Source organism: Vicugna pacos, chromosome 16 (genome assembly GCF_048564905.1).
Source record: "Vicugna pacos chromosome 16, VicPac4, whole genome shotgun sequence".
Lineage (NCBI taxonomy): Eukaryota > Metazoa > Chordata > Mammalia > Artiodactyla > Camelidae > Vicugna > Vicugna pacos.
Genome location: NC_133002.1, coordinates 57,345,910 through 57,358,205, shown reverse-complemented (window position 1 = coordinate 57,358,205; position 12,296 = coordinate 57,345,910). Strand labels below are relative to the sequence as shown.

The 12,296-nt window shown below is 55.7% G+C and overlaps 1 protein-coding gene across 2 annotated transcripts; it reads right to left on the bottom strand.

The window, feature by feature from the left end:
* Positions 1 to 214: 214 nt before the first annotated feature.
* Positions 215 to 12,003, bottom strand: GPRC5C (G protein-coupled receptor class C group 5 member C). 2 transcript variants are annotated; one of them, XM_006199360.4, is made up of 4 exons: positions 11,721 to 12,003; positions 5,182 to 6,267; positions 2,839 to 2,933; positions 215 to 796 (listed from the first exon to the last, which is right to left on the bottom strand). In XM_006199360.4, the coding sequence occupies exons 2-4, from the start codon at positions 6,233 to 6,235 to the stop codon at positions 617 to 619; spliced, it is 1,329 nt and encodes a 442-aa protein (XP_006199422.1). In that variant the 5' UTR covers positions 6,236 to 6,267; positions 11,721 to 12,003; the 3' UTR covers positions 215 to 616. The 2 variants fall into 2 exon arrangements, with proteins under 2 accessions (XP_006199422.1, XP_006199421.1); XM_006199359.3 differs by lacking the exon at positions 11,721 to 12,003 and adding an exon at positions 11,315 to 11,710.
* Positions 12,004 to 12,296: the final 293 nt, after the last annotated feature.

The following is a 12,296-nucleotide window of genomic DNA, read 5'->3' as shown; positions in this document are numbered from 1 at the left end:
GCACAGGACATGGACCCAGGCTCAGCTGAAGAACCCTTCCCTGTGAAGAAGTGCCAGCTACTTAACTGCACAGACGGAAGGTCAGCAGAAGTTTTCATCGGAGCTGGATTCGGAGGGAGGAGGACAAAGACAGAACCACCCATGGGCCGCGGTGAGGGAGCGGATCATCGGAGGCCAGGAGCCCAGATCAGAAACGACACTCCCAGAGGAAGGGTTAATAAAGCAGAAACGTGTTTATTAGGCTCCTCTGCTCCTCACAGAGGAGCAGGACCCAGGACAGAAGCGCCTGCGAAGTCTCTCAAGGTTGCAGGACTCTCTCCGAAGACTCCAGAGAATGTAGGCGCTGACCAGCCACCACCCGCAGAAGAACACTTATCTGGCTGGAGCGTGACCGCCGGAGGTGGCCCTGGCATGAAGCCCGAGCTGGCTCCTGGACTCCACAAACACTGAGGAGTCGGTGGGGACACCCACCTGAACACTGGCAGATGGCAGAGGCTCATGACCTGCCCTGAGCCAGCGAGGAGGGAGGGAGGGGGAGACAGCGGGCTCCTGGGAAGATCCTTGCCCCGGCCCAGGGGCCTCCCCGGGTCTGCCCGCCTCCTCCTGGTGCTGAGACTCAGTCCCACACGTAGGGGTTTCTAAAGACCTGAGAGTTCTTGCCTTCCTTCGGCAGTGTGGTCTCCTGGCGGCTCTGGGCCGCATAGATGTCTTCGGCTCGCAGGGTGGAGTTGGCGCTGCCCATCACCTGGCTGTTGGCGGTGGCCCGTGGGAGGATGACGTCGTAACCTCCTTCGGACTGGAAGGAAGAACAGGCGGTCTCACAGCCAGGTTCCGCCGGGGCGGATGTGCAAACACTCTGCTTCCTGCAGGGCTGTGCCTGCCAGCTCCCCCTTCCCTCCTTGTGCGCCCCCCTGCCCCCCGCCCAGCCCCAGTGCCGGCCTGGGATAGATGACTCTGCATCGGGAAATGGAGGGGTTGGCCCCTGACCTCCAGCTCCTTATCTCACCCTGCAGAGGGCCCTGCCTCTGAGCATGAGAATGAGGCCCCTAGCCACCTCTGATGGTCCTGGGGCTTCACACAGGGGATGGCTCTTTTTAGAAGAGTCCCGTCTCCAGCCCCTTCCTGCTTCCAAACCTTGGGGCCCGATGGAGGGTGAACCACACTGCGCATCTATCCCCTGTCCGGCTCTACGCCCAGGCTCCCTTCCTCCAAGACTCTTGAGCTCACAGTGGCACTAACCCCTCCAACCGTATTGTAGCTGTCGCTGTGCCTGGCTGAAGGTGTCCCACACATTTCTTATCTAGGAGTCTGGGCTTGCCAGTCTGATTTAGAGACTTAAAACCTGACTGGTTTTGGTTTGAGTGCTTTAAGTACTGGAAATTTAAAACCCAAATTCTGTGCCTGGAACATGGTCAGAGCCTCAGTGGTCCTGTTCCTTTAAGGGTGAGAGACGCCGGCTGTGGGGTGCCAAGAATCCTGAGGCATCCCAGGAGGGGAGACGAACCCAGGCAGAGAGCTGCCACCAAACCCACCAAACCCCGGCAGCTCCAGCGCCCCACGCTAACTTCAATCAACTCAGACCCGGGTGGTCCTCCCTTGCAACCTCCAACTTCCCCTATCCTTGTAGCTCCTGGACCATCGAGATCTGGGGTTCTCAAAGCTAGCTGTGCATCAGAATCACCTGGGCTGTCTGTTAAGCCACACCCACAACTAGCGGGCCCCACCCTTTGGCGTGCCAGTAGATGTTTGCCAACCCTGGTCTGTAGCGTCGGCAGATTTCTGTGGGTGGTTACTCCCATCGTGGCTTGGGTAACGCCAAGTTATCAAGGTGACGTCACTGAAGAGAGGCTCACCATCTCCATCACACCACTGGGCTCACCAGTTTCCAGGTGATGGTAATGTTGGGCATCTAGGGCCCGTGTTCTTGGAGCCACTGTGTTAGATAAAGTGTCTGTGGGTCCAGATCCTTCCCGCAGGAGCAGGACTCAGTGTAGACAGGTGGTCAGCAGTAGCCGTGGGGCACCCTGGGCGGCTGGGGCCTGGCAGACTCTGCTCACGTCCTTCAGGGACTCCTCTGCCCATCCCGGCTCCTGGCCACGGCTTGCTCTCCCTGGCCCAGCCCCAGGTCCAGACTCAGGGAGAGGGAAGGGGTTGGGGTTGAAAGTTTGGAATGCGCTGGCTTCACCCCGCTCCTGGTGCTCATGGCGAGGTGGGGGATGAGAACGCCACCCTGCTGACCTCCCTTGCTTCCTGTTCCCAGCATCCTGCCAAGGCGGGTCACTGACCTCTCCCCACAGCGACTGCCAGCCAGCCGGGGAGGAGGAACATATATGGAGTGAGGAAGAATCTCACCCCCCTCCAACACCCTGCTTCCTGTTCCCGCCCCCTCCCTTGGCTAATGGAGCATCTGGTTTCCAGAACCCAGGGGAGGTGTGAGGTCAAGAGCTGCTGCCTGCTGGTAGGGGGAAGGGAGCTGGAGGCTTTCTTGGGACAGCTGTGGTTGAGACCTGCCATGTGGTCCTCTGTCTACCAAGGATGGCACCTGCCTGATCAAGGTCCCCCTTTCCCTCCCTAACCTGCTTAGGGTAATGTTGGCCACTCCCACCAGCTCAGAGAGGCAGCTCAGAGCCACAGCATCTGGCCTCAGTGGGTGTGTGACGCCCCGATGACACGGGGCAGGCAGGTCACACCACAGTGGCTGAAAGCAGTGGGAACATCAACTCCAGGGAAAAGGGCATCAGAAGCTGGGGCTCTGGGTTCCCCAAGGCTGATGCCTCAGATGCCTCCACTCACCCATATGGCCCCAACATGGTGCGGGGACCTGGGGACCCCACTCACCGGGGCTTTGTGCATCAGGGCCATCTCAGTGGGCTGGTACACACTGGTCAGCAGCTGCCCGTTGTACCCGCTGTACGGTGACACCGGTCTCTTACCTGCAAGGAAACACAGGAACTGTGCCAGGGCTGGGCTCTCAGCTCCCTTTCCTGCTCTCAAGTGAGGCTCCCCAGAGGGCAGAGAGAGGGAAAGGGGGCTAGGCCAGCCCGGGGGTGAGGCTCTAGGTGTGGTGGCCTTTCCGGAGCCCAGCATCCCTTTGTTTGGATGCACAGAGAGCACGATGCTGCTTGGCCCCCTCCTCGGACTCGCCCACAGTGTGGGGACCCCCCCACCTGACAGTTCAGGAAAAAACGCTCCCGTCAGCAACCTTCACATTCCCATCCGTCCTCCGGGGCCAGAGGCCAAGAGGGGCACATGGGCCTTCGGCCGCCTTCCAGGATGGCCAGCCTCCAGCTCTGGCCTCTGCCGCTGTGGGCCAGCTGCCAGGTGCTGGGGTAAATACGGCAGAGACCCTCCTAGCCCAAGACTCCCTGGTTCCCCAAGACCTAGAGCCCCACCAGGGGGACTGAGGATGCACATCCTGTCCTGTGGCCCCTTGGCAAGTTTCCAGAGCTATTTTCAGCTCCAGGAACACTTTCCCGTGCGTTCAGGGGTGTTGATTTCCAGATCTGTCCTACCCCGCCAGGTGTCCCCAGGGGTTCTGAGGAAAGCTGCTGACCAGCCCCAGGGGTCCAAGAGCAGGCGGGGCCTCGAGGGCCGGGACAGCGGATGCCCGGCTCCTGCAGGCTCTCAGGGACCCCAGCTACAGAGGGCCTCCTAAGTGCTAGGCTCCCTCCATTGATTTTTCCATTTAGAAAAAAATAAAAGGAAAGGAAACAAACCCTCACAGCCCCAGAAGTGTTTGCCTTGAGGACAAAGGCTGAGGACTCTCTGGCCTGACTAAGAGCAAAGGTGGAGGCAGCTGAGGCTCCTCCCAACGCTTGTCCTCGTCTGCAAGTCTCTCCCGCTGGCCTCACGGACTGCCCCGCCCCCGCCCCATCCGCGGTGCGCTCACTTGGCACCAGGCCATGCCCGTGGACCAATGACTCAGTGGGCAGGTCAAAGATCCAGTGCCTGGCAGGGCAAGGATCACTCCTTTCCCCAAAGCAGGGATCACGGAGACCTCACCTTGTAGAGGAAAGCAACTTCCCCTGCCTCAGCCTCTGACCCCTGGCACAGGACCCAGAGCTGATGGTCGACAATCAGGCAGTTCAAGTCTTAAGCGCTCCCCCAAACGTCTCGATCAGCACAGTCTGGGGTCAGGGTCCAGGCTTTCCGGGTCATGGCAGATGAAGGGTGCGGAGCCAGCCGGCTAAGAAAGCATGCCATGTGCATGTGCCCGGACACCTCAGGAAAGGCTCACCTGGCACTCAGGACGTGCTCGGTGACAGCGGTCCTTACCACGAACAAGTGCCAGAGGAAAGCACCTTCCTTAGGGAGCTGCGAGCGCATCTGGGCAAGTCTCCCGGAGAATGGCCACCCCCACCTTGCCTCCCACGCTGCTCTCGAAGAGGGATTGGCACAGGCCAGGAGAACCCCGTGCCATTAACAAAGAGCCGGGCAAGAGCTTGGGGACAAGCTGGCTGGATAGGGGGTGCTGTTCAGATCACCATGTGGCACACGTACTTTTATGAAAAAGAAAAAAAGTTTTAACTGAAAAGACTTTTGAAGGAAACTAAGACTATGGATATGTACGTAATAGAAAAACAAGCAGTGGAAGGAAAGTAATAATGATAGGAAACAATAGCTAATAGCTAATACTGCTAGAGTACTTTCCCGGTGCCAGGCAGATGCATTAATTTAATCCTCAGAAGACTCCTGTGAAACAGGAACCATTATTATCCCCGTTTTACAGACGCAGAAACTGAGGCACCTAGCCATAAAACATCAGTCAAAAGTGATCGGTTCTGGGGATGGAACAGGAAGGAATGGGGTGGAATTGGGGAGACATTGGGGGGAAATTCTATCTATAATGTTTAAAATTTTACAATAAAACTATATTCATGAATTACACGAATATAGGGGAAAAAATCTTTTTAAAAAATGCAATGGTGGGGAAGGGAAATAGCTCAGTGGTCGAGGGCATGCTTAGCAGGCATGAGTTCAATCCCCCAGAGGATTAAAAAAAAAAAAGTCCAAAAAATTGTATAAAAAATTTTTTTTAATGGAATAGGGACTTTTAGGAAGAAAATTGGATTATCTTGAGAACCTTCCATTGTGCTCAGCAGACTAGCCCTGGCCCTGCACTAAACCACGTGGGATCAAAGGGGACCTGGGGAGGGGAGGGGAGCGTGTCCGCTGACCCACCTGAGGCTGGCTCGTCCATGGAAAATGCCTTGTTTTCCACAAACATGCTCTGGCCCTTCTGCTCCTTCAAGATGGTCTCGTAGCCCACGCCCCGGGTAGGGTACAGGTCCCCCTGGTAGCTTTGCTCCGGGCTGGCCTTGGTCACCTGGGAGACCTCAGGGATGACATAGAAGAGGACAAAGGCCCAGGCATTGGCGGCCAGGGCGATGGCCAGCGTGGGGTCATCCCAGGTGGGGCTGTTACGCTGCTTGTTGCCGTAGGTGTACATGACAATCCACACCACCCAGATGGCGACGGAGGTGGCCGTGGTGAGCAGCACGAAGACCCCGTGCTTCCGCCAGCGCCGGAAGCGGCCGCACAGGGCGGGCCAGGCCCCGCTGAAGGCGCACAGCAGCAGCAGCATGACGTAGATGAGCGCCATGACGAAGTCCATGTTGGCGATGGCGCAGGGGGAGGCGGCGGCCCAGACGGCGCTGCCATTGCCCAGAGGGCCACCCTCGCCGCCACCGCCCCGCACCAGCGTGATGATCAGCCACTCCGTGTTGATGATCACCTCCACGAGGCTCAGCAGCAGGGCCACGGTGAAGGTCACCCAGCCCCGGGGCCCGTGGTTCTTCCGGACCAGGAAGTTGAGGGCGAAGACGTGGGCCACCAGGCAGGAGAAGCAGATGGCGAACAGGACCCCAAAGAGGAAGCGCCGAGAGGCACAGGTGGAGAAGTCAGGCTTCACCACGCAGGCAAAGACGAGGCAGAAGAGGCCCAGGGTCCCCAGCAGGAAGAACACCTGGGTCCCCAGCAGGCTCCGCTTCTTGGTGTCCTGTACAAAGGGGAGGCTGGCCACAAGGATGATGGTGAGGACAAAAGTGGTGACGATGCCCGCCCCGGCCACGGCCTCCAAGATGATGCCCCAAGCCCCAGAGCGGTCACATAGGTTGTAATAGAGGGGGTTGAGGTCCGGGCTGCAGCCAGGTGGGGCAGAGTTCTGGGCCTGAGTCCCTGGGAGCAGGAAGACAGGCAGTCCGAGGCACGTCAGCAAGGCTTTGTGGACGGCCATCCTGGCTCCCAGGCCAGGCTCCACCTGGGTCCCTAGAGACAGAGGGAGAACAGGCAAAATCACTCCTCCAAGCCAGACTCTGACACACAAGCTGCTGCTCCCCGCATCCCGAACCTGGGTGAGTTGATCATGAGACTGACCCTCTGGGCTTCAGAGTCCTTCTTAACACAGAACTCCTGGGAGTCATACCAACTGACCAGAGAGGCAAATGAAATGAAACCCGTTTGTCATCCCTGTTTCTAGTCATGCAAAAAGGAAGAAACGACTGAATTTTCAGGTTCCCTCCCTTCCCCACATTCCACCAATCACAACCTGGGTCCAAATACTCCCTGAGCTCTTGCAGTGAGGGTGAGGGGTGAGAAGGTTTGTGAGTAAGTCCAAGCGTGCCACCCACTCAGCACTTCCTCTCTGCCCTGGGACTTCCAGAGTTCGACTGCCCAGACACTGTGCCCCTCAACTCTGTCCCTGTGATGCCCAAGTCCACCGAGAATTAGCCTCATATTCATTCATTCAACTGTAACAGGTATAAACTGCAACCAGAAAAAGTGAAGAGACGGTCGAGAAGTTGTATCAACTCTCCCCGCCCCGCCCCGTGCCTGCCTACCACTTCCCTTTACTGCCCTTCCTTTTCCCACTTTTAGTGCCAACGCTTCTCTTCAGAATCCAAAATTCTCTGGAAGCTCAGTTGCTGGAGTCACAAGGATAAAGTCAACTAATTTCCCAGCTAGGGAGTTAATGACTTAATTCTCCTGTGAGGCATTAACATTTTAAAAGCAAGAACCAGGCAAGGGCAAAGCAGAACCCGAAGGAATTAGTCTATAATGGAAGACTTCAAGGCTTCGTAGCTAGAAGTTCTTTTATTCACACCAGGAAGGTCACTTTCTACCCCATCTACTCCTTTGATCCATCCCGAACTGCAGCCTTACCCAGTGCTGTAGACTGGCACCAAGGAAAACCAAAACCCTGCTCTCAATACCAATTGGATTTTCCCTGTGTGAAGTGGAGGTAAAAAGCGAGGCAGGCTAAGAGAAATTAAAGACCAACTTGATGAGTTTTCCAATCAAAGACTACATTTACCTGGAAAACAGAAAATAACTTAAATGCTCTAAAAGCATGTTATAAATTCCAAAATTCTATGAAAGGCAGGTACTGCACATTTAAATCACCCCTTATGTATAAGTAATTATTTGTAACCCTGCCTCTTCCTCTCTCACCTCTTGGGTCCAGGAGCGCTCCAGAAAGTCAGCAACCAAGCTTTCCTGGGCTGATAGTGACCACTAATGGTTGGGAGGGAAATGGCATGATCCTCCCACCTTTCTTCCCTTTTGAAGGCGAAGGGTAGATTTGCACACCGTTAACCCCTTACTGTGTTCGCCATTCCTGCTTAGTTAATGTCAAACAAACAAACAAAAAATCCTACATCTCAGTTGATAAAAAACTGTCTCTTCATAATCGACAAGTGAAAGGACACTGCTAAGAAGTCAGGGAAAATAAAACTCATAAATTACGTGAAACTGACATAATAAAGATCAAGCAATTTCCAAAGTCCTTTAAGACATCCTACATGCCCCTAGGAAATATTTTGCCCCTGTCTTCTCAGCTACCACCTCATCTTTCAATTAAACTTGCTTTTCCCCAAACAACACCCATCATTAACTCTTAATAAATAGACCTTCTTATGTGAATTTACTATTGCATTCCCTAAATAAATGGCACTGTAACACAGCTAAGTTTCTCTTGACTTCCAGTGTGAAAGCATGGTTCCCCTGCATCACAACTTAAATAAGCTTTTTGTAGGAGAATTTGCGTAATCGTAAATCAATAAAGCACAAACTGTATTTTATTTACAGGTACTGGAAAGAAAAGAGGGGAGTTGGAGAGGGCTAATGGGTAAGGAATATTGAACCATTTCAGGAGGTAATTTATGGAACACTCAACTCCATCTTGGGTGTTTCTGGCTCACAGCAAAGCAGCTAGAACTTGGGGTCCCAATTTAGAACAATTATTCCAAATCAGCAAATATTTACTGTGTAGTGACTAGGGGGACAAGGCCCAGGAGGTCTCGGAGCAGTGGAAGATACAGAGATGAACAAATACAGTCCTTGACTTAATGGTATTTAAAATCTGAGAGGAGAGATAAGGCGAGGCTACAAGGAACCTACCCAAGAAAGAATCAGGGAAGTGTCACACCAAAGAATTTACCTCTGGGGAGAAAAAGGTGCTACAGGAAGAGGTAGAAGCCCTTTCCAGCTGACGAGTCAGGAAAGACCACAGAGAAGACCTTCCAAAGGCATTTTCCTCAGTATCTAATCAAGTTCACCAAGTATAAACTTAGTTTGTAAAGGGAGGTTGCAGCTGGCGGCAACAGATTGGAAATGCTACAGGGCCTTAGGAGTTTGGGGCATGATTCTAAAGGCAATGGGGAGCCACTGAGGGTGGTTTTTTGCACAATGAGGGCATAACCAGGGTTGTATTTGAGTCCAGCAAAAAGCACAGGCAGTCGATTTGTGGAGGACCCATTCATCCTTGTTTAAAGATTGAGGCCAAAGGTAAGGCATGATGGTCAGATCTGAGGGATCCTTTCCCAAATAAAGTCTAAGGCCTGGTTAGGGGGAAAGGATGCTGAGCCCCAGGCTACAAGTTCAAATCTCATAACTGCCATATCATTACAAATCCCTCTTCCTGGTCTATCTTCCTCTAAGATCCATTCCTGCCAGGATCCAGCACCTCAAAGACACTTGAGCCAGGGCCAGGGAAGCTTCACAGCTCTCACTCCAATTTCCTCCTAACTTTGCTGTGGGTCTGGACCTCACCCTTCAAGTCTGTCAGCCCCACCAACATGGGAACTTCAATGTGGGTGAGTAGGGAGACAGGAAGAAACCAATTCAAGTGGGGAAACTGAGCCAGGTGGGCCTGGCTCTTGTCCACTGCCTAGGACAGTAACCCCTGGAGGCCAGCAGGAGACTTAAAGACATGGAAGCTCAGAGTTCAGCCCCAGGTCCTTCAACATCCAAGAGTGTAGATTCAGACAGTGAGTGGATGCCATCTTTGAAGATGGCAGTTAAGGGGGAAAGGACTTGGACAAAAAAAGACCATCTCTGCCTAGAGACTCTCCCTCCTGCAGGTCCCAAAAGCCTGCACTTCCAGGCTGTCTTCTGAGCTTTGACTGTTAGAATCGTGCGTGTGTGTACGTGTTTCCCCTACCAGGCTGTAAGGTCGAGGGTAGATGAACTTGTTCATCTTAGCATCCCCTGCAACATCTAGTCTTGCAATGAACATAGCAGGCATTTGAAAATCATTCACTGAGCAGACACAGTGCCCATCTGTCCCCACCTTAGTTCTGCCTTCATTTTGGAGTCACGTTTTCTGCTTTAAGGTTCTCAGTGGGACCAAAGAGGGCAGTGGGAGGGAGGTTCCCCCCCAAGACTGCTGCAGCCCAGCCCAGCTGCAGATTATTTTCTAGACAAAGGGGCCCTTTTGCTTCACCTTCCTGAAATCAGTCATACAAACATTTTTAATCACCTCTGAAATCGGCCTTTCCCTAGGCTCAGCCACTCAAGCCCTCGGCTCAGGTCTGAGTCAGCCTGATCCAGTTCCAGAATCCCCTTCCAGAATCCAGAGAGACCTCAGCGAAGTGGTGGGCTCAGATTGAGCCAGGGCCTCTCACCTTTCCAGAGCAATCCCCTTCCTCACTCTCAGACCATCCATACAAAAGCCTGAGAACCATCCTTTAAAGAGCTTCACACTGCTGCCCAGGTCTGTCTCCCGGATTCAAGGGTACAGAGTAAGAGATAGACCCCACAGCCAGTGGTTATCTTCAAGAGAGACATGACCACTTAGAGTCTCGTCCCAGAGGCACCTAAGCTCACCCAGGGGTGCCACCCTTCCTTTGTCCCCCATCTGCCACCAGCCCATGAAGACAGACGGATGGACCCACTGAGAGTCTTCCTACCTCCTCTGTTTTTCCCATCCAGCTTCTCTTTTCTCTCTGCCACAGGTTAGGTCCTGCCACCTTACTCCTCTGTTCAGGGGGCTCTGGTGTTTAAACCAACCGGTAAGGAGGGGGATCAGAGATGCCTGTGCCTGTAAGGCGCTAGCTACCTCAGTGCCCAAGTTGGGGGGTTGGGGAGGGAGGTAGAGGGCTTCCTGGAACCCCAGTCTAGACCTTCACACCGAGGGTGGGGATTTGGCCCCAGATTCCCGCATCATTTTGAAACACGCCAATTCTCAAACCAAGGGTCCCTCCGCTCTAGAATGCCATTCTGGAAAGCGCCTCCCCTCCCGAGGGGCACTCCCTCCCCCAGCCACTAGTACGGGCACAGGAAGGAAGCCTCCAGGAGCACAAAACCCCTTTCCAACATATTCCGGTCCCTGTGCTTTAGGATCAACATCATGGAGTTTTTTTAAATGATTGCTGGATTTAAAAGTGCGGGTCCGGGGATGGAGGGGCACAACTCAACCTCCGCGGCTGCGAAGGGCGTAGGAAACCCCTTTGGAGGCGGCGGGTGGGAGAGGAGCAGGGAATGGGAAGCGACCTAGAAGCCACGATGCCAAAAGTGAAGGGTCTTTGATTAAATTCCGAACTCACACGGCGGGAAGATTCAGAGCCCTCTCCTCCCTACTCTTCCCGGATACGGGGGTCTACACCCACGCTCCCCTGGAAGGAGGAACCGAAGGGCAGAGGAGCCAGCCTTTCTCCCGTTTCCTCTGGCCACAGAAACCTGCCCTCCCCATTCACGGTAGCGGGCTGCGGAGAGGACACCGGCCCTCAAGTCACTACTGGCCGCAGACCCGAGCAGAGAGGCAGCGAGGGTGGAGGAGGCAGTCCTTGGAGACCCCGATTGTGGAGTTCTCCCTCGCCGCCAACTCAGAGCCGCAGCACCGGGCTTCCCACTCCCCCGGTTCCCAGCCCGCTCCGCTCTGGAAAGTTTCTGCGACGGACTGGAGTTGCAACGGCGTCCTCTGCCCGCGGTTCTCCACCCCTGGGCCTCTACCCTCGCCCACCCCTGCCAGCCCGACCCGACTCCACTCTTCCGGGCGGCCGAAGGGAAGGCGGAGCGGGCAGGCAGCAGCCCTTACCTGGGACGCGCCGCCGGCCCAGCTCCGGCGCGGAGTTGGGGGCCAACTCTGGCCCCAGGCGGGGCGCGAGCGAGGGTGGGAGGGACTCGGCACAGGGCGCGGGGCCAGGCCCAGCCCTGGCCTGGGCTGGCGGGGCCCGGACGGGGGATCGGGGCGCGGGGCCTGCCTCTCCCCGGGACCCGGGCTGAGCTGGCCGCGCCTCGTCTCTTGCTCTCTCTCTCTCTTTCTGGCCTCTCCCCGAGCTCGGCGCCTTTCTCTGAGCGAGGGTGGGCCGGCGCCTGCATCACCGTGACATCACCTCCATTCAGGCGCTTATCGGGCGCCCGCAGCGCTCCAGGTACGTGAGATCGGCTCACACCGAAACAAAGCCCAGGCGGCCCTTCCCCGCACCCCACCCCCGACTCACCTCCAGGCTCCGACGACTCGCCCTTTCCAGCAGAGGGAGATTGGAGTTTCTGGCCAGTCCGGCGTGTGGGTTGTTGCTGTTTACTGCCACGCCCCCGCACGCGGGCGCGCGCACACTCACGCGCACTCACTTTCTGGACTCTGCTTTCTCACCGGAAAGCGGTTTGGGGTGCAGCCCAGCACACCTCGCCGGCAGGTCTCCCCTCCGCATGTTCCAGCGCGCGCGCACTGAGACGCGCGCGGGGCCACCTTCGTGCGTCTCCGTGGCGGACAACTAGTCTTTGGCTCTCCCGTGAGACACACACGGGGCACTGTTTGCTGCTTTGGATTAGAGCGAGGGGAACACTCAGACACAAAGTCTTTGTCACGCCTTCTGCGTCCCCTTCCCTCCAGAGTTTGCACACGTGGACACACCACACATAGTGCCCACCTCTTGCACGCGCGATCCGTCCCGGGCCCCCGGGTCACCCAATGTGCGTGGGAACGCCAACGCGCGCGTCCCTAACACCGTGGGCCGAGTCCAGAACAACTGGGAACCGTGGGCAAAAAGTCGTCCTGGGTCCTATTACCCCACTCC

Coding starts and splice junctions, on each gene's coding strand:
- GPRC5C (XM_006199360.4), bottom strand. CDS start 6,235: ATGGCCGTCCACAAAGCCTTGCTGACGTGCCTCGGACTGCCTGTCTTC. Junction 2,934..5,181: donor CATGGACGAGCCAGCCTCAG/GTGGGTCAGCGG, acceptor GTTTCCTTGCAG/GTAAGAGACCGGTGTCACCG. Junction 797..2,838: donor CCCTGATGCACAAAGCCCCG/GTGAGTGGGGTC, acceptor TCTTCCTTCCAG/TCCGAAGGAGGTTACGACGT.